The following is a 22,715-nucleotide window of genomic DNA, read 5'->3' as shown; positions in this document are numbered from 1 at the left end:
AGTACATACTGACGAAACTAAAATGAGCTCTAACATGGAAAGTAAGCGTTTCCGGACACATGTCCACATAACATCTTTCCTTTATTTGTGTGTGAGGAATGTTTCCTGAAAGTTTGGCCGTACCTTTTTGTAACACCCTGTATAGATCTTTGCTTGGCGTTTCCTGATTTCTTCAATTATTGTTGGGCTTTTGATAGAGTTCATTCTGAGGTATCTTCATCCAAATACCGTTTTTGTTGACTGCTTCGTAAACGTTCCTAAGAATTTTTCATTCCTGTTTCTCTAATTTTGGAGTTATGCCAATCACAATTGTTTCAGCTTTGTATGTTGCTTCTGGAAGAATCACAGTTTTGTAGTGTGTCAGTTTTGCATCTGTTGAAATGCATTTCTTGTTATAGTAGGGCCATGTTACTTTATATGCCTTTTACAGCTTGCTGATCCTTTGTTCCTTGGCAGTTCTGTTTAATCCTGGTGACTTTAGTTTCACCAAGATATTTAAAGTGGCTGACGTGTGTGATGTTACTTGTTTCATGATTAACGGGGACTTATTTTTTGGCTGTCTTGCTATATACTAGGTTTTTTTTTCATATGAAATATGCAGTCCAGTTATCTGTAAAATTTCATGTATTTTTTTCAACTGTGTGAATCACTTCTGTCCTGTTTGTGATAATCACAATATCATCCGCAAAGGCAAGGCATTTTACCCTAGAATGATATTGAAAAGAATCAGGGATAGTCCGTCTCCGTGCTGTACTCCCGTTCTAATTTCAAAGGGTTCCTATATCTCGCCCCTGAATTTCACTTAGGAAGATGTTCTAGTAAGTGTGTGTTATATGACTTTCCGGTTATTTCGGTAGATCCCAAATTCTTCCATGGTTTCAAAGAGAGTTTTGTGGTCCGAGTCATAAGCTTTCCTATAATCGATGAATGTAATTACTGTATGCCTGCATTTTCTCATTTGTAGTATTGCCTTTAGGCTCCAGATCTGTTCCGCACATGATCGCCCTTTCCAGAATCCGGCCTGGTAATCACCAAGTAGTGGAATCGCCTTGGGTTCTATTGTGTTTAGAAGTGCTTCGGAGAGGAATTTGCATGCCACTGGGAGCAGGTAGATTCCTCTGTAGTCGTTGTCGCTCTTGTCACCCTTTTTATGTAATGGGTGGATAAGAGCACATTTCCAGTCTACTGGTATTTCCTCCATCTCCCTTATATCTCAGATCAGGTGATGAAGTTTCTGTGTCAGTGTAGAATTATTCAGTTTGCAGAGTTCTGCGACACACACACACACACACACACACACACACACACACACACACACACACACACAGGTAGGTTCCTCTCATCCTGGGGTCCAAGTGATACAACCTCTTTTCTTTCTTCAGCATATCCCTCTTGCCACCCTAAGAAATAAACTAATACTTCCCTCTTGCCACCCTAAGAAATAAACTAATACTTTTGAAAGCTATGATAATTTCTAGTACTTTTGTGTATCTGGTGGCAGTACTGACAATTTCCCTACCTGAAGGTGGCCAGCCATTTGCTGTGTTAATTTGATAGCTGTCCGCCTCACCCCCACCCTACCACCCCTGCCCACTCACTGGGTACACATCCGCATGGATCCCACAAAAAGGTGACTTTCAGGATAGTACCTCCAAAAAAGACTACACTGGTTTCGTTTCCATCCTTGTCCACTCTGATCTAGTGCTCATGACATCATCACTGGCATTGTGTTAAACAATAAACCTTCAGTTTCTTCCTCCATGGCAGTGTTAATTTGGCAGTGTGCAGGATGATCCCACATTCCATCAGTTAGATTTATTGAGTGGCAAGTCTGTATATATCTTCCTTCCTGTTCCCTTTAATCATACTGTCCAGGATTTTCAACAGACAATTTTAAAATATTGTTGTTTTTACAATCCAAACTCAAGCAAAAAATTAAATTCTGCATAAAGAAGTAAAGCAAACTAACAAATACTTCATACCCAAACATGGTTTTATATCAAATATTCATTATCATTGTAACTGCACTGTGGTCTCAAACCTAATAGTTTGCGTGCTATTACTAGCAGATTGGGGCTGCTTATATTTCAGCACATTGGACAACATAAAATGATGAAATTAAAAATTCCACTTCAGCAAACAATATGAATGAAATAAAGTAACAACAAAAATTGTCATGCTATATCACTAAAATGTCAAATGCATTATCTGTTAGTTATTCAGCTTGTGATAAACAGTAACTGTAATCTACTACAGATTTTTTGTCAAATCTACTACAGATTCCCCCCCCATGAACCATGGACCTTGCCGTTGGTGGGGAGGCTTGCGTGCCTCAGCGATACAGATAGCCGTACCGTAGGTACAACCACAACGGAGGGGTATCTGTTGAGAGGCCAGATAAACGTGTGGTTCCTGAAGAGGGGCAGCAGCCTTTTCAGTAGTTGCAAGGGCAACAGTCTGGATGATCGACTGATCTGGCCTTGTAACAATAACCAAAACGGCCTTGCTGTGCTGGTACTGCGAACGGCTGAAAGCAAGGGGAAACTACGGCCGTAATTTTTCCCGAGGGCATGCAGCTTTACTGTATGATTAAATGATGATGGCGTCCTCTTGGGTAAAATATTCCGGAGGTAAAATAGTCCCCCATTCGGGTCTCCGGGCGGGGACTACTCAAGAGGATGTCGTTATCAGGAGAAAGAAAACTGGCGTTCTACGGATCGGAGCGTGGAATGTCAGGTCCCTTAATCGGGCAGGTAGGTTAGAAAATTTGAAAAAGGAAATGGATAGGTTAAAGTTACAGTGGGAATTAGTGAAGTTCGGTGGCAGGAGCAACAAGACTTCTGGTCAGGTGACTACAGGGTTATAAACACAAAGTCAAATAGGGGTAATGCAGGAGTAGGTTTAATAATGAATAGGAAAATAGGAACGCGGGTAAGCTACTACAAACAGCATAGTGAACGCATTATTGTGGCCAAGATAGATACGAAGCCCACACCTACTACAGTAGTAAAAGTTTATATGCCAACTAGCTCTGCAGATGACGAAGAAATTGAAGAAATGTATGATGAAATAAAAGAAATTATTCAGATAGTGAAGGGAGACGAAAATTTAATAGTCATGGGTGACTGGAATTCGAGTGTAGGAAAAGGGAGAGAAGGAAACGTAGTAGGTGAATATGGATTAGGGCTAAGAAATGAAAGAGGAAGCCGCCTGGTAGAATTTTGCACAGAGCACAACTTAATTATAGCTAACACTTGGTTTAAGAATCATGATAGAAGGTTGTATACATGGAAGAACCCTGGAGATACTAAAAGGTATCAGATAGATTATATAATGGTAAGACAGAGCTTCAGGAACCAGGTTTTAAATTGTAAGACATTTCCAGGGGCAGATGTGGACTCTGACCTCAATCTATTGGTTATGACCTGTAGATTAAAACTGAAGAAACTGCAAAAAGGTGGGAATTTAAGGAGATGGGACCTGGATAAACTGAAAGAACCAGAGGTTGTACAGAGTTTCAGGGAGAGCATAAGGGAACAATTTACAGGAATGGGTGAAAGAAATACAGTAGAAAAAGAATGGGTAGCTTTGAGGGATGAAGTAGTGAAGTCAGCAGAGGATCAAGTAGGTAAAAAGACGAGGGCTAGTAGAAATCCTTGGGTAACAGAAGAAATATTGAATTTAATTGATGAAAGGAGAAAATATAAAAATGCAGTAAATGAAGCAGGCAAAAAGGAATACAAACGTCTCAAAAATGAGATCGACAGGAAGTGCAAAATGGCTAAGCAGGGATGGCTAGAGGACAAATGTAAGGATGTAGAGGCTTATCTCACTATGGGTAAGATAGATACTGCCTACAGGAAAATTAAAGAGACCTTTGGAGATAAGAGAACCACTTGTATGAACATCAAGAGCTCAGATGGAAACCCAGTTCTAAGCAAAGAAGGGAAAGCAGAAAGGTGGAAGGAGTATATAGAGGGTCTATACAAGGGTGATGTACTTGAGGACAATATTATGGAAATGGAAGAGGATGTAGATGAAGATGAAATGGGAGATACGATACTGCGTGAAGAGTTTGACAGAGCACTGAAAGACCTGAGTCGAAACAAGGCCCCCGGGGTAGACAACATTCCATTGGAACTACTGACGGCCTTGGGAGAGCCAGTCCTGACAAAACTCTACCATCTGGTGAGCAAGATGTATGAAACAGGCGAAATACCCTCAGACTTCAAGAAGAATATAATAATTCCAATCCCAAAGAAAGCAGGTGTTGACAGATGTGACAATTACCAAACAATCAGTTTAATAAGCCACAGCTGCAAAATACTAACACGAATTCTTTACAGACGAATGGAAAAACTGGTAGAAGCCGACCTCGGGGAAGATCAGTTTGGATTCCGTAGAAATACTGGAACACGTGAGGCATTACTGACCTTAAGACTTATCGTAGAAGAAAGATTAAGGAAAGGCAAACCTACGTTTCTAGCATTTGTAGACTTAGAGAAAGCTTTTGACAATGTTGACTGGAATACTCTCTTTCAAATTCTAAAGGTGGCAGGGGTAAAATACAGGGAGCGAAAGGCTATTTACAATTTGTACAGAAACCAGATGGCAGTTATAAGGGTCGAGGGGGCATGAAAGGGAAGCAGTGGTTGGGAAGGGAGTAAGACAGGGTTGTAGCCTCTCCCCGATGTTATTCAATCTGTATATTGAGCAAGCAGTAAAGGAAACAAAAGAAAAATTCGGAGTAGGTATTAAAATCCATGGAGAAGAAATAAAAACTTTGAGGTTCGCCGATGACATTGTAATTCTGTCAGAGACAGCAAAGGACTTGGAAGAGCAGTTGAACGGAATGGATGGTGTCTTGAAGGGAGGATATAAGATGAACATCAACAAACACAAAACAATGATAATGGAATGTAGTCGAATTAAGTCGGGTGATGTTGAGGGTATTAGATTAGGAAATGAGACACTTAAAGTAGTAAAGGAGTTTTGCTATTTGGGGAGCAAAATAACTGATGATGGTCGAAGTAGAGAGGATATAAAATGTAGACTGGCAATGGCAAGGAAAGCGTTTCTGAAGAAGAGAAATTTGTTAACATCGAGTATAGATTTAAGTGTCGGGAAGTCTTTTCTGAAAGTATTTGTATGGAGTGTAGCCATGTATGAAAGTGAAACATGGACGATAAATAGTTTGGACAAGAAGAGAATAGAAGCTTTCGAAATGTGGTGCTACAGAAGAATGCTGAAGATTAGATGGGTAGATCACATAACTAATGAGGAGGTACTGAATAGGATTGGGAAGAAGAGGAGTTTGTGGCACAACTTGACCAGAAGAAGGGATCGGTTGGTAGGACATGTTCTGAGGCATCAAGGGATCACCAATTTAGTATTGGAGGGCAGCGTGGAGGTTAAAAATCGTAGGGGGAGACCAAGAGATGCATACACTAAGCAGATCCAGAAGGATGTAGGTTGCAGTAGGTACTGGGAGATGAAGAAGCTTGCACAGGATAGAGTAGCATGGAGAGCTGCATCAAACCAGTCTCAGGACTGAAGACAACAACAACAACAACAACAACTACTACTACAGATTCCTTGTCAGAGCATACCAGGATCAATGAGCAAGGAGATGATAGTGACAGCTGTCTAGAATGACAGAGGCATAACTGAACTGGCAGGAGAGGTTTAACTGCACTGAGCTTTCTTTGCAAGTTGAAGTTAATGTAATTGTGTCTGCTCAAAGTAGTAGAAAAGCACTATAAAATAATTCTCTAACACTTTCCAAAACAGTTTTTAAAATACATACCCTTTGAATCATTAGTAGCAATGATAGAGTAGTTGGCACTTGTGTTGGTGAATTAACCTGCAGTACTAATTTTGCATGTGAAGAGCTATGTAGAAAAAAATTGTCTACGGTAAGTTTACTGGCATAGAAAATAAAACTTTTAATGTCATAGTAGTAGATACAAATAAGTACAAATGACAGATTCATCAGATAGAGAGCAGTTATTCAGCTGACACACACATTTTTCCCTTAACACTGTCATATCCGTTTCTATAAATAATAGTAGTGTGTGTATAAAATCTGCGTAGCATTGGAATATATGTAAGGTTTCACTTGATTACTGTTGGTCAGCAATCTGTGTTATTAATGCAACAGAACTAGTACAGTCGTAATATTTCTTTTTTTTTTTTTAAATTTGCAATGAAGCGACTGCATGTGAAACCATTTAATTAAAAAATTGAGACAGAATTGGTAGCAAGTACTTATTTATCATCAGTATGTGAAGCATGTAGTATTGTCGATACACGCCCATAGAAGCACTCAGTACTATGCTAGCTTCTGCAAATATTGGTTCCTTCTTCAGTGATGAGAAAGGGATTGGTGAAAAAGGGAGGGCAGGTCACTCAGAACCTGGGATCACAGGGACTCACCTGTTGCCTTAGTATCACTTGAAGAAGTTTGGGCAACTAGTACAGATTTGTATGCTGAACCATGACATTCTCAACCTTACAAGGAACTCGGTGGGTACACACAAGATATGTGGGATCTTGCCCTTCAGCAATACACATGCTTGCTTACTGTTCGTCAGAGCAAATGATTTTGTGAGGAGTCTAGAATAGCCCTTCCAAAGTCACCTTAAACCACAGCTCTGGCCACACTTGGTTTTCTTATCTTCCCAAACAAAAACAGAAACTATCTGTTGGCATTGTTTGCATGCGCTTGAAGGGTGCTCCTACAAGAAGAGGTGAAGCTAGTGTTTTTGGGGAATTAGGGATTTGCTTTACCCTTTCTTTCTTTCTTTCTTTCTTTCCTTCTTTTCTTCCTTTACTCTTTTTGCAAAATTTCAAAGTGACCATCATATTATAAATTTAAATCTTATGTGTATTGTTTGTGATAATGATATTGTATTGTTTTTTCTAAAATATTTGGCAGCTTTGGCCACTGTTTGGAGGAACACTGACAAAGCCACCACGTGGAAAGCTCTTCTACATACCTCAGCGGCCGTACATGACACTGGGAACTCTAAGAGATCAAGTAATATACCCACACACACAAGAGGAGATGCGGCGGAGAGGTAAAACAGATGCTGACCTAGAACGCCATCTGGAACGTGTCCAGCTTTCATATCTGCTCACTCGTGAGGGGGGGTGGGATGCTATTGCTGATTGGATTGATGTGCTCTCGGGAGGAGAGAAGCAGAGAATTGCGGTAATTATGTTAATTTTTCCTTATTTATTACAGTAATTAAAGTTCTAGGTCTAAGGGTAAATAAAGACGATATAACTGCTGGTGCGTGCGCCCACACACTCACACTCTTCATAATCACATTTCTGTATAATCCTCAAAACTGAGTAGTACAAATTGTATTCCAATTCTTAAGAACTACACTGATGGAAAAAAATTGTAACACCAAAATATAATTAATGTAGATAAATGAAACTTTGGGAATACATTTGCCTAGGTAACATATGTAAGTGATTAACATTGTAAGATCAAAGGTTAATGTTAGCATGGTATATGCCATTGCAAATGTAAAATGCTACTACATTAATAAACTGTGTAACTGCTAGAAGGTTGAATGCAAGCATGCAAACGTGCATGCATTGTGTCTTATATGTTGTGGGTGTCAGTTTGTTGGATGGAGTTCCATGCCAGTTTCACTTGCTGGTTGTCAGTGATGCTGGACTTATCATCAGATGTGCTCAATTGGAGACAGATCTGGTGATTTGAGCAGACCAAGGCAACATGTTGACGCACTATAGAGCCTGTTTGGTTCAGTGGTAACATGTAGGCAAGCAATATGCTGTTGGAAAATACCCCTTGGAATGCTGTTCATGAATGGCAGCACAGTAGATCAAATCACCAGACTGATGTACAAATTTGTAGTCTAGATTCGTGAGATAAACATGAGAGTACCCTTGCTGCCATACAAAACCACATCTCTGATCATAAGTCCAGATTTATGTCCAGTGCGTCTAGCATGCAGACAGTTTGGTTGCAGACCCTCAACTAGCCTCCTCCTAACCAACAAACAACCATCACTGGCATCGAGTAGAACCAACTTTCATCAGAAAAAACAACAGACCTCCACCCTGCCCTCCAATGAGCTATTGCTTCACACTACTGAAGACATAAATGGTGATGGTTTGGAGTCATGAATGCACACTACAGGGTGTCTGACACAGAGCTGTCCTTGAAGTAACTGCTTTGTAACAGTTCATTGTGTCACTGTGGTGCCTACTATTGCACAAATTGCTGCTGCAGATGTAGTATGATGCGCCAGAGCCCTATGTCTAACGCAGTGGTATTCCTTCTGGGTAGTGCCACATGGCCATCCAGAGCCTGGTCTTCTTGCAACCATACATTCTCGTGACCACGAATGCCAGCAGTCATGTACAGGGCTACATTCCTGCCATTTATTTCAGCAATAGTGCAGAAGGAACATCCATCATCTCGTAGCACTATTACACGACCTCGTTCAAACTCAGCACTGTGTTGATAATGGTGTATTTGCCATCTTAAAGGAGTTCTTGACTAACACCAACTCGACGCATCCAAAAAAAGGTAACTAATGCTCATGATCATTACAGTGCGCATGTAAAACAAATCTGATTTGCATCCTCATAGTGGTACTACTTGGGCCACTCTTATGCAGCGCTGGTGTGAAATTTGAATATACATCACCTTTCAGATGTAAAATCATTCATTTTTGTTGCACAACTCCTCCTTGGTGTTGCAACCCCTCCACTTCCCCGCCCCTGCCCCCTTCCAGTTTATATTCATCAGCTGCATAAAATGTCTATGTGCATCAAGCATCAATAGTGCACATGAACTGAAGGATGGTGGTAATTGGAAAGTGATCACTTGATGCAGAATTAAACAGTGGAAACTCCTGATGGGAATCACAATGTAGGAACAGATATATTGCTGCTTACCATAAAGATGACGTATTAAGGACAGGCACAGTCAAAAGGCACTTACACATAAACTTTTAGCCACAGCCTTTGTCAGAAAAAGAGGAACACACACCATTCAGTCACACGAGGAAGCACACCTTGCACAAACGTGACTGCCAACTCCGGCCACTTGGGCCAGAGCTGCCAGAGTTGGCAGTTGTGTGTGTGAGGTGTGATTTCTTGTGGGAATGAATGGTGTGTGTTTCTCTTTTTATGATGAAGGCTTTGGCTGAGTGCCTTTTAATTTTCCTGTTTGCAACTTAGAATCGCCCTTATGGTAAGTAGCAATCTGTATCTTCCTAAAATAGTGTCATGCAAAGACTTAAGTTGTAATCCACCCAATTGAAGGCTCTGCAAGGTCACAGAATATACCAACAAGATATATTTTTCTTGTTTAGCTCTGCTAGCACTATATGGAGAGTCCTTTACACAGCACAAACTGAGAGCAGTTGACAAGATTGAATCAGTTAAATTAAGTCATTATTCTATTGTCAGCCATTTTCTTGAAAAGATTGGAGGCATTGCTCTTAATGTTGTGTGTCATTGGGAGACCTAGTGCAGAAAATGACTTGTAACAAACTGCAGTCAGTCACATCAACAACATACCCAAAACAAAGTTCTCTCCAGTCAAAGAGATGTAATGAAGTAACTGTCACCCACCGCCCGAATAGGTCACTGTCTATTGACATGGGGTAAACCACCAGAGGCCTCTTCAATATGCAATGCTGACAGCTACATCTGCATATGCATACATACATACATACATACATGACAAGTGCCATATGGTGCACGGCAAAGGGTACCTTGTACCACTGCTAGTCCTTACCTTTCCTGTTCCACTTGCTAATAGAGTGAGGGAAAAACAACTACCTATAAGCGGCAGACAGGTGAACTCGAGACAGGTGGAAAACTGCTTATTATTTCAAAAATAATCACCATAACTGTTAATTCATTTATCCCACTGCAAGGCAAGATGGTCGGTACCTTCATGGAAAAATGTTTGCTGTTGCCTATAGTACCTTGATTGTACCCAGACTTGCACTTCTTCATCTGAAACAAATTTCTGGCCATAGAAGTTTTTCTTCAGGGCTCCAAAAATATGGAAATGGGGAGGAATTGGAACTGTATGGAGGATGTGTAAGGGCTTCCCAGCAAAACATCTGCAGCGTACTCTAAACAATCTTGGCAACATGTGGTCTGCAGGCAACCGCAATTTTTTTCTTTACCAGGAAGGCACTGACCATCTTGTCTCCCAGAGGGGATAAATATACTAACAGTTATGGCGATTATTTTTGAAGTATTAAAAAATTACTTTTTTTTCCATCTGTCTCAATTTCATTCGACTGCCTTGTTTTATCTTCATGGTCCTTACTCGAAATGTACATTGGCGGCAGTAGACTCATTCTCCAGGCAACTTCAAATGCCAGTTCTCTAAATTTTCTCAGTTTTGTTTCACAAAAAGAATTTCTTCCCTCCAGAGATTCCCATTTAAGTTCACGAAGCATCTTCCTAACACTCACATGTTGACCAGACCTACAAGTAACAAATCTAGTAGCCCACCTCTGAATGGCTTAGATGTTTTCCTTTCCTAACAGAATACCATTCCTAGTGTACCACATTTCAGTTCACTGTACTTCGTGTGTTGACAAGAGGACATCTCTAAAATTAGCTAAGGTCTTGCCCTCTATTAGGTTGAGGGCAACAGTGCTTAAAATCACAGTATGACCATCAAGATTAGGATTTTCTGTGCTTTCTCTAAATTGCTTAAAGCATGTGCCACGATGGTTGCTTTGAAAGTCACAGTTGAGTTTACTTCCCCAATTTGAGCTTGTGCTGCTTCCCTGATGGCTCATTGTCCTCAGGACATTAAAACACTAGCCTTCCTTCCTTCGTACATCCTTCCCTCCCTTCCTATCTTACTTCCATTGCAGATGGTGATAGGATGAGTGTTGTAAGAGTTTTTTTAAAAAGAGATAGTTGACCTTTATTCATTATTTATGTATGTGCTCAGCTAGCCATTTGGCAGTGCACTTTATGTATGAAGCGGCTGTTAGTCCAGGGTGCCTTTCAAAATCAGTATGTAATCACAGTTACGTTCACCGCATCAACATAATCTGCCAATTTTGTATTATCAGCTCGTAGGTGCAGATGCCCGTGGGTGATGCTGAGCAATAATTGTTTGCTCATTTAAGGCTGTAAGGCTAGTAGCTGAATAGCTCCTATCTAACATTTTGGTGCACCTTTGTATAAGCTGAGTCATAAAGAGGGAAAAACATTAAGTGTACTAAGCACAATAACTTATAAACTGTTATTTTTTCCTCATGAATTTATTGCTTACGAAATAAAGTAGCAGTAAGTTAGTCAACAATGTAGTACTGAAGTTGCTGAAATTTGGATATGTAGATCTTCCACAGATGCATTACATGATACACCAAAGTCCTAATTTGTATCAGCCAGCACTGGTGTGTGTGTGTGTGTGTGTGTGTGTGTGTGTGTGTGTGTGTGTGTGTGTGTGTGTGTGCGTGTGTGTACCCTCCTGGCTCATGCAAGTGCACAGAACCCTCAAAATCTCGCATCACGTTTCTTACTTTTATTAAATTTAGTTACATTTCATTTCTTGACGTATGAGCAAGCAAAAACAATTTTTTGTTGTCTGGCTCAATGTGTGGCATTATACGTGAAATGTTTCCTCTGAATTATGACTCAATGTGTTTACGCCACCAGTTCACAATGTAAAACATAGAGATGTTTCACACAAGGACTGTTGATAGTTTTAAAAATATCAGGAATACGATGTATCGATATGTAAAGGCCTCGTTGCTACTGCTGTGGAGGCCGAGTGGCCACTGTTGTTAACGTAGGCAGAGTTTGTGAGTCTGTGGAATGGCTTCTGGTGCAGTACACCATTAAGACAATTTCTCCCTGCCACTATTACACAGCTATGCCCCATGGTCAGGTAGTAGGATAGGAGAAGGAAGGTTCTACAACACTCCAGCAAATTAGTAACAGTCATACGAATTAGTTTAAAAGGTTTACTTATTTTGTGACTAGTTGAAGGATTAAGTCTGCAGCACTGCTTGTACAATAACACAAAAAGGAAGGCCCTCAATGGCTAAGTGCAAATAATCATAGGCAGACTTCACAGTACATACCAAATACAATTTACAACTACTGTCTGTTCACTTCTAAGAGGTCAAGAAATGACATTGTCTGTCTAAATCAGCCCTGGACAATGATCTATAACAACGTGGGCAAGAGCTGCTCTTCTATCTTCTGAGTAGGCTTCTGTCCATTGTCGTCCAGTCATTAGCGGATTGTACACGGCTGGCAATTGGCCGAGGCAAAGCTCGCATCTTTGTGCCTGTGATGCTTTTGCCCTGGCTGTGTCTTGTTCAGATGACACAGCAGATAAATCAAAAAAAGTATCGATATTGTGGCAGAAAAAATATCTATGTACCGGCCTATAAATAGATCGGCTGCACATTGTAAATATACTGCCGTTTTTAGAGCTGTATGTTTAAGTATTGATTTATTGTTAGATATTCTGTACATCAAGCAGCTAGCAGCTTGCTTATCCCCTTTAGAGCAAGAATAGAAAGGAAAACAATGCTTGTTTGCGCTTGGCGATAACCACGTTGCTAACTATGCTAACTGCGTGTAAGTGGCATAATAAACAGTGTCAAATGGGTCTGTTGTTCAGTTGTCACATATTGGATTTGTCCAAAACACTTCAACTGCCATGTTTTTTTTATTTCTGCAAATGTCAGCGACCTAGCAGTTGTAATGTCAAAATTGTGTGGTGAAATAAAGTGTTGCAGTTCCTGTTGAGGTAGCACTGATTACGTCATCACTTCCTCTCACATATCTCCACCCACCGCAGAGACTAATCTTGTCATTTAGATTTTTGTTCAATATTTTCAGCAGCTGTTTTTGAAGAATGCCGATATGAATAAACAGCAAACTGGTGTGCTATTTCTTCACATCGGAAATCTTGTTGTTCCATTCACGCCAACCACCTCCCCACCCCCCACCCCCGGTGCAATCAGACTTATTCTTTGTGCCACCTATACTTGGTTCACATAGTCAAAGAGAGAGAGATTGGACACGATGAAAGCTCAACAAGTAGTAAGGCACCTTCTCACAGTGAAAGTAGAATTATGTTCTACTACACTTGCAAAAGAACTACTTCAAATATTCACCAAAAAAAAAGTAAGATAAAAATATCAGCACTCGATATTACCATTTCAATATTGATATATCAGGAAAAAATACTTCAATATATATTGATATTTTGTGGAAAAAATATCGATATTTTATCAACAGCCCTATTTCACATGCAGTTTGTTTGTTTGTCTGTATTACAGTTTGGGCTCCATGAAATTTTGCAATTGTCACAGCCATGTATCATTATAGCACAACTTTAATAATGTAAATTTCTACAAGATGTAGTGAATCTGACATCATGCAGCATTGCATTTTTATAGCAGTTGGGTTTTCGTAAATTTTTCAGTGGGAGAAATTCTGCTATGCCTCCGGTTACTGCTTTAAGCCAAAAAATCACATGGTTCACAGTGGCTCCAAGCTTATTTTTTGGAAGCAAGTGCATGTAATAAATTTAAGCATTTGTGGGATAAACTCCGGTGAGAAGAGCAATGTAGTATCCCTGTGCATGGAGAGAGCTGCCATTTACAAAATGACATTTTGCCAGGCTGTATAGAAGAGTTGCATTTTCATTTTATTCACGTACATAACAATACAGTTCCTTGTTGTGAAAATATTATCTCTGTAGGAAGGGAGGGAGCTGTAAATAATAAGTGCATGTCCTCACCAAAGAATATTATGTAGGAGTCTTTGTCACAAGTTTCTTGTTTTCTGTAATGAGGGATGGCTTGGAACTTTGCTTATCTAAGTGAAATGTACAAAAAAAAAAAATTGTATATGATCATAGAATGAATAAACCGGCAAGAGTGCAAACGTTCCAGAAGTTATAACAATGAAATTTTTTTTTACTGTGTTGGTAGGTTAGTAAGCAACAATGAGGCCAGGTTGTTTCTAGGATATGTAAATGGGGAAAACTTATCTGCTATTCAAATGGAAATCCTTAAAGGCTACATAAGAGGTCATTACAGTCAGTAATTGGTGACATGCTTGCCTTATCATCTGGAATTACTGAGAGTTATTGAAAGCATTTTGCAAAGTTCTCATCACAAATAAAGAATATTGTGCTCAGATATTACAAAATTCCCTAGTAGTGCAATTAGGTAATACATTTTTCAGCAAGGCACACCATACGTCTCAATCTTCCATAGTTGTGCTCCTGGTTGGTTCAAATCCAAGATCAAATTGCAACAGTCTTGCTCTATCACAAGTTGTTAAGAATTGAATATATGAGTAAGCCAATCAGATTTGTGTTAATCCTGAAAAATGTGATGTCCAGCTGTATCAAAGATGTCAAAAGTTCATTTTTGCTGTTTGGGACAGGCAAGTGGTATGAATTTCTCCAAATAATTGTATGCTCAGTTCCCTGTCCCCTAAGCATTTATCACAAAAATGCAAATTGTTTACTTCAATATTTATTTGCCTTCATTCCCACAGTTAAATTTGTATAAGTAGCAACGTTTCACTTTTACGTCCTGCGAAGAAGAAGAAAATTTTTGCATTTTCCATTCACTATTGCCAGATTTTTAGTTTGTGATCTATTTGTTTATATTCTTTCCCCCTATATTTTATCAACCTTTTTGCACCATTAATTTCCTTGTGAAGGTATTTTCTTTCTTTTTATGTTCTGAATCTTAATTTTGTTTGCTTGACAATAATTTACTATTCCCCTTTGCATGCATCTTTGTCTAATCCAGACTTAAATTTCCCTGGTTGTGCACCATGCATAGATACCCTTTTTTTCAGACTGTGTATTTTGGTTAATAAAATATATTATTTTCAAGGCATGTGATGGAATTTGTTATTTAATATTTCACCAAATGTTTTTTTACTGTAATGTTGTAGAAATGCTGACTGATAACATAAAGCAAAACAAAACAGGCATGATTTTCAAAAAACTAAAACTGCATTACACTTTTTCTCGAACTATCATTTTCTGTGAACTTTGTGTTTACATTCTTCATTGACAGCTTTCATTGTGCGTAACTCTAGAAAACAAAATTGTGGTATCAAAAGCTGCAAATCTTTTGAAGTAATTTGTGCTATTTGTCCACACTACTGTTATTTGTACTAAGCACAGGTATTTCAACAGTACTTCCTTTCTTACTTGGTAAATTATGTAATTGAGTGATATATATATTTTACAGATTCATGTTTCACAGTTTTTGTATTGTTATTTCAGATGGCTCGTCTTTTCTATCATGCTCCCCAATTTGCCATACTGGATGAGTGCACATCAGCAGTCAGTGTGGATGTCGAAGGATCTATGTACCGGTATTGCAGAGAAACTGGCATCACACTGTTTACTGTTAGCCACAGGAAATCGCTCTGGCAGCACCATGAGGTATATATACTGATCATATCAGTCTATCAGAGTTCTGATGTAGATAGATCACAGTGACTATTTAAAACAAAATCTCTCACGTAACTGGTAAAAGAACCATAAACACTATACATTACTGGAAAGTAAGTACCATTTCACTCTACCCCCCACCCCCTCCACTCCAAAGCATCAGTGTTGCAGTTCCATTCATTCACACTCATCTCTCTGGTTCATTGTCTTACCACTGATGCCATTACAGCTGGTTGTTGTGTTTACATTTGTTAGTGACCGTTCCAAATGTTTGAAGATAATCTCTGAGCCTGTTGACTGTGAAGTACATTCTGTAATACAGTTTTTGAATACAAAGATTGTTGAGCCAGCTGAAATTCATTGTCAACTTGTAAAGATTTTTGGTGAAAATGTGATGACTGATGGAATGGTGAGAAAGGGGGTGATACAATTCAATGATGGACAAACCAATGTTCATGATGAAGCACAGAGTGGGCTGCCTTCTGTTCCCCATGATTTGATTTTTTGGCTGAGAAACTGAATGAGAAGATTCATGAAAACAAGCAGTTGACAATAAGAATGCTTTATGGTGAGTTTTCACAAATTTCAAAAACTGTTTTGCATGAGATTATCACAAATCACTTAAATTTTCGCATATTGTTTCCCCGTTACATTTCAAAAATTCTTAAAAGGTGTCCACAAAATGAAGTGACTTCTCAGTGCTTTTACATTACTTACCCAATACAGTGATGAGGGAGATGAATCCTTAAACAGAATTTTGACCAGCCATGTAACTCTAGAATTAAAACAGTCGGTGGAGTGGAGGCGCTCCCCAGAAAAAAACAAAAATTCTTGACAATGTTATCAGCAAAAACGTTATGTGCATTGTGTTCTGTGACAGACAGGGCATTCTGCTTGTTGAATTCCTTCCCAAAGATGAAAACATCGATGTTGTATGATACTATGAAACGTTAAGAAAATTTTGGCACATGATTCAAAACAAAAGGCACAGAATACTCAATCAAGGCATTGTGTTGCTTCATGACGATGTATCCCCATTCCGCTGATGTCACTCAAAACCTTAAACAGTTCGGTTGGGAGCAGTTTCATCAGCTGCCATACAGTCCCAATCTTGCACCTTGGGACTACCACTTGTTCTTGAACTTGGACTGTTATTTTGGAGGAAGGCACTTTTGACAGTCAAAAGAAACATTGTTGAGCAGTGGCTTCACTGGCGGGCGGGCCGGCCTGGTCAGCAGCGGCGACCTAAATACATGGTGTCAAGAGGGCGTTGGGGGCCTGTTGCTTGTGGGTGTCTCTATGGCCTCCCTCGTGATAGGCACCCTTGATCCAGCACCTTCTAATCAATCTTCTGGCCTCTTGTTTGCCAACTAGTGTGTTGGTGACAGCTTATACGAGATACATTGTTGCAACACAGTGCCAAATGTTGAAATCACTTTTTCCCCTGTCAGTTGTTAAGCAGCAAGTGTAAGCATTTTCACAGATTACATCTTGTTAGTTCACAATGAAGCCAACTAAAAATTCCGTATAAACTATTTCTTGTCGTGAGGAAGGCAATCAACTTCTTACACTAGCACATGTAGTGATGTTTTGAGTTTATCATCATTTTTCTATGACTTATTTGTCTTACACTGCTTTGTAATTTAAAAATACCTTAGATATGTGCATGGCTCATGCGTATAATTGAATTTACAATCTGTGCATGGACCTATGTGGTGAAATTTGTAACAAGGCTCTGATTAAGATGCTTCCCCCTTTTTACAAAAATTTGTTGGCTTAAAAATCCCTATACAAGCGTGGGTTGGTTCTTTTTTTTTTTTCTTCCCATCATTTGTTTTTGAGGTGGAAGCAAATTCTAGGATGGTTGCTTATCTACATCATGATTAAGTATTTCCCTCATTCTAGTCCATAGATAGTTGCACTGTGACTCTAATAACTTTGAGGTAGTTATTTAACTTTGATTAAAGAAAAAAGTCATATTTAACTGCACATCTGTTGTTTTTTTCACATTGAGTATTATTACAGCTGCACACACACTGACTCATTTTTTTATGATATATTGATTTGTGAGACCTTCATATCTCAAAATGCCGGCTATGATTGACCAAGGGGACATTAGGCTTATCACCCAAGTCCAGTTCCTAGCTTGTGGCAGATGCTGGTTAATGTCCATTTTCCATTCAGACATCTTCTCTTTGTGCTACATAAAGTATACAGGGCTCTGTCTGGTCTCCACCTGTGATCCAGCCACCACAAGAACGTCTGTTCTGCAACCTTCAGCGGGCAACATGGTCATTGGGATCCATGTGAGGAAGAGTCTTCAGTCATTAGAGGTGGAGGACATTAGGGTCCAAAGTGAGGGGTGGAGTAGGGTATCTCCATGGGTACTAACGAGGCTGAAGTTACTTTTTGTACAAAAGAGTTGTACACCAGATTATATTTGTAAATTTAAATGTTTTGAGATTTTAAATAACCTTCTGGATTTATTAGTCTGAACAAAGATGGGTATTCTGTCAGCAGCTCCATTCTGTTACCTGACTTTGCCCTTAGAGTAAGATTCCCAGAGCAGTTACCAATTATGTGGAGTTGTTTGCTATCCTGAGGGTACTGGAGCAAGATTCCAAATGTGTTGTTCTTGCTATTAGTCAGAGGCATGAAGCCAGTAGAATAGGATAAGAAGTGCAGGGTGCTCTCCTTCACTTGCAAAGGCAGGAAAGTTTGCTGGGTTCCAGGCCACTGATGCGCTGCCAAGAAGACTTGCTCCCTTCCACCTTCTGATCATTGTTCAGTCCTCCTGCAGGTTGTCACCACGTAATACCATGAGTTGATGGGAGGTCCAATCACTGGAAGTGAGGAGTAATGAGCTGCTATTTGTGAAACCTTCAGTGTGAATGTGTTGCAGAGTGGCTTGGTCACCCATTAGGCCATCATTTTTAAGTAGTCACCTAGCCACAGTAATCTGTCCCCTTTTTAACTCTGTCTGCACTGTTATTTTATCCTTGATCTTATCTAGTTACTTTGTTGTGTTTTATCAAAATTATATGGATAATCTTGAATGAATCCTTGTTTGTTGTTACAGCTGGGTTTTAAAAATGTTTTTTGTAATGGATTTTCATCACACTTGTCAATTTATTTCATTCAAGGACACTGATGTCATTTAATGCTCCAAAACAACAACAGTAATAATAATTACCAGCTTTCCTTATTCAGATTTCACTTATGTGTCTAATGTAAATGGAATAAAATTGCTGTTCATTTGCCATTTTAATTTTTCAGTATTACTTACACATGGATGGCAGAGGATCATTTGAATTTAAGCCAATTGAAGAGGATACACAAGAATTTGGGTCATGAAAGGATGCACCAAACTGGTGATGAAACGTTTTGGCCTGGTTTGGCTGTGTAACTTTGTATACAAAGAGTGCCAATAAGAAACTACACAAAGGAAAAACTCTGTTACAGAAATTACTTAATTGTGTCTACTTCACTTTCATCTGTTGGAGAACTGAACCTGATAAAAATAAAAAAAAAATAGCTTGGGTAAAATAACTCTCAACAGCTGTTTAACTGTTGGCTTCTATATCAGTCTACATTCAGCAGTATGTTGGATAGTTGTTTTGCCTGGAAGAACTGGCATAATTGTGAGTCCCTTTAATGATAGAATCATTGTGCTATAAATTCATTGTTAATGAGGAAACTAATAAGTATTATGGAGTGAAAGGTTTCATTCAGCTGACTGATGACACTAAAACAAAGATAGTGCAACATATTTACAATATGGAACAAATGTTTCTAAACTTTTAGAATGTACAAGAAAAAATTCTTGAGGAACAAGAAGTGAGCTCATTACGTATGTTGTTGGGACAGTATACTTTTGAACATGGGCATGCAGATGGACAGAAAGGCGTCAACAGGATCAGCTCTTCTCGTTTGTAATTGTAGCCATCTTTCTTGCCATAATTTTTTTTTTAAAGGAGAAGAAAAAGGAAAAGGATACTTTAAGAGTGAAAATGCGTTTTCAGTGCTCAGTTCAGTTTTAATACACATTATATAACTGAAGCTCTCCTCTTTCTTATTTCCTGTTCTATTTGTAACATTGCTACAGTATTTTCCTGTTGTGCTAATTGAACTTGAAGCATATTCTTCTTGGCAGAAGGATGGTGATAGGGGAATGTCAAGTTTTAGTAAATAGAAGAGAACAGCAGCTGTATGAGTTTACCTTTGAAGCAGTTAATGATTGGTAAAATAAGTTGTATTAACTATCACAATTGAGATACATTACCTACTGTGTTACATTCATTCCTCAAGGTTTATTTTGTAATATATAAATTGGCTCTTATTTTATTGTATAAAATCTTGAATCTGTTTAAAAATTAAACAGACATTGTATCTCAGTCAATTGTCTTCAAAAGATTATACATAGAATTTCAGTGGGCTATCAGCCACACTCAGTTGTTATCTAAAGAGAGAATGGAGATTTTGTTAAAGTAAGAGTATTTGCACCACTGATTCGGAGCATTTTCTTGCCACAAGGAATCAATTTGTTGTTAGATATATTGCACAGTGTAAACTTTTTTATTGGTTTGCAGTTACTACACTTTATAATAGGACTTCCTTTCTGGTTTTTTTATTTATTTTTTTATTAAAAAATTGGCTAGAGATTGTATAGCTACCCAGCTCACAATGCAGGCTAGGTGTGCCAATTTGCTCATTGGTTATACTGACAGACCATCTTATTTTCCTTTCATACTCATTGTGTAAAATCATTTGCTTGTTTTAAATGAACAGTGAAGGGATGCATTGTATGTTTTAGGACAAACAAAACTAGATAATTTAGTGCTGTCTGAAGGGCATGAGCTTTTAAAACTTAAAAGTATTCTTGGCACAACTTCAGCTTTTATTCAGTTACAAAGTTGGAACTTACTTTTATTTTTACCACAGTTGCTGCCTGGAGTGAAACTATGACAAAGGTCTTACCATGACTACCTGACATTGTTGATTTAAAAAATAAAACAAAAAAAAGAAGCACCACTTATACTGACCAGTATCATTTTTAGTGAAATGGGCAGCATATATTTTATAAGGGCAAGTTTGATCATTGGCAGAAATCTTATTTTTATGTGGCTCATAATGTTGTGATGTCATCTAATTTTAATATGACGGATTTTATCCAGAATGGTACTTATTAACACAGACGTCATTGATATATTTGCTGTTAGTATGATTATGTACACTGAAATCTGGATTTTTTTTTTCATCAGAGAAATACTGCATAGTGATAACCATCATCAGATTGTGTGCCTTGTTTGATTTTTTTTTCCTGTCATTCAGATGACTGGGGTATTTCTGATACGTCTTTAGTGCTTTTTATACAGCAGAACAAAGTTTAATGTGATGTATTTGATGCTGTGATCCTTAATGTTTTAGTCAAACAGTTGTTGTGTATTTCCTCATTGATAAGTGAACTGTGTAAATTATCATGATTCTGTTGACATTTATTATTTTTGTTAATTTTATGCAATATCTTTGTACAGATATATTTTATTTATAAAAATTGTTTTGTTTCCAACATTTGATTAATTTTATGGAAATCAGCATCATGTAATATATAAATTGCAAATTGTGATACATCAAATTGATGTTGAAAATATCATTTCACTGCACTGTTGTCTCTTGAAGACAGCGTAATTTTTTCATAGTATTCCATTTTATATAAAGAGAATATTATATGTGTGGCTGTGTTTATATGTATGCTACAAATAAAAAAAAATATTTTATTTTTTATGTAAGTGTGATTGCCAGTTTCTAAATCGATAATTTGCTTCCTGTTCTTTACATTTGACATAAATCAAAGATGCCAAAAGGATTAAAAATTTTATTATAATTTTGATACAGATTTCGCGTGGGTGGTGGTTAACAAAACTTACATAATCAACAATACTACTACAAGCAAGCAGAAGGTGGGTAATTCTATTCTTTTGGGATACTTTTATGTTGGAAAACTGCTGTTTGGAAGTTAGATAATACGGTCATTCAGTACCTATGTGAAGATACATCTCTATTGACGAAATATAGGAGCCATTGTACACCAGACTGGCAGTTAGGGAAAGAAAGAAAGCAAATAGAATAGACAATACGAAGGATAATCATTTTTCCACGTGCCTGTCTGCTACTCAGTACCTTTGCTAATAAATGAGTAGTGATCTGCCCTACTATACATTTAAATATTAAAAGTCCTGCATGTCCTATTATTCTGATGATACACTCACTCTGTAGGCCCAAAGTCAGATTAGGATTCAAAAGGTTAGTGGGATCAGTTTACAATGATCATGGAGTATTTTTCCAGTGCTTCATGTGACTGTCATCAGCCACTTGTATCACTTGCGCCTTAAACTGGCTCTGCCTAAGAGGCCACACAGGTTGGTTTCGACTGCTGTAGTTTGTGAAGAACTGATACCAGGTCGTCATGTGACCCTTGGCAGTTGACTTGAGCCATGACACTGAAGTGATGAGTATGCTTATGTTCCCGATTTCATGAACACACTGGCACCTTATTGTATTACCACTAGCCTGCTAAATCAGGTTTCCTTAATCCCACAGAAAATGTCTGGGATATTTGGATTAGTGGGTGAAACATTGAATAAACAACCTCACAATTTAGAGCTGTGTGGGATCTAATTAGACGAGTGACTTCGGCTGGACAAGGCATGTCTGAAGGAGCTTCTCAATTCTCTTCTTTGCCAAAAAAAAAAAAAAAAAAAAAAAAAAAAAAGGCCGTTATCATCGCTATAGACGGTGCTGTACGGCTTTAGTGGGATGCCTCCTGGAAGTGACTAATTTTTTGCCTAGTGTGATTCTTTGCTTTCTACTGAATTTATATATTTACAGTTCACATTGATGTTTGTGTTCTTTTATATTTCAGAAGTGACATGTGGCTATTTACTGTCATTAAGTACAATTCAGTGAGTGTAAGGGAACCGACCAGAGTTCATCCCACTATCCAATCCAGAAATTAACATTGGAAAGCTGTTATTGAACAAACAGTAACCACCTTGAGGTATAGCTTTGTGGAGAACATACAAGGATGGGTTCCTCACCAAACCACACTAGACACAGATGCATTATGTGTTGCATGCATGCTGATTGACTGGTAAATGATCATATTGTTGGCATCTGATCAGCTTGTGAACTGGTAGGTGTTGACCCCAGGATCAGAGGATTTGAAAATACTCAGGCCTAGGCT

The 22,715-nt window shown here is 38.5% G+C and overlaps 1 protein-coding gene across 1 annotated transcript in view; it reads left to right on the top strand.

Annotated features, from left to right (window-relative positions):
• The window catches only part of LOC126260298 (ATP-binding cassette sub-family D member 3), a 102,161-nt gene extending 80,908 nt beyond the window's left edge, over window positions 1–21,253 (top strand). The window contains exons 13-15 of the mRNA XM_049957624.1: window positions 6,938–7,213; window positions 15,302–15,463; window positions 18,749–21,253. Coding sequence (XP_049813581.1) covers window positions 6,938–7,213; window positions 15,302–15,463; window positions 18,749–18,826 — 516 coding nt within the window. The 3' untranslated portion in view covers window positions 18,827–21,253. The remainder of the gene's footprint in view (window positions 1–6,937; window positions 7,214–15,301; window positions 15,464–18,748) is intronic.
• The last annotated feature ends 1,462 nt before the right edge of the window (window positions 21,254–22,715 follow it).

The sequence above is a fragment of the Schistocerca nitens genome, chromosome 1, assembly GCF_023898315.1.
Source record: "Schistocerca nitens isolate TAMUIC-IGC-003100 chromosome 1, iqSchNite1.1, whole genome shotgun sequence".
NCBI classification, from domain to species: Eukaryota; Metazoa; Arthropoda; class Insecta; order Orthoptera; family Acrididae; genus Schistocerca; species Schistocerca nitens.
This window is presented reverse-complemented; position numbering and strand designations above follow the sequence as displayed.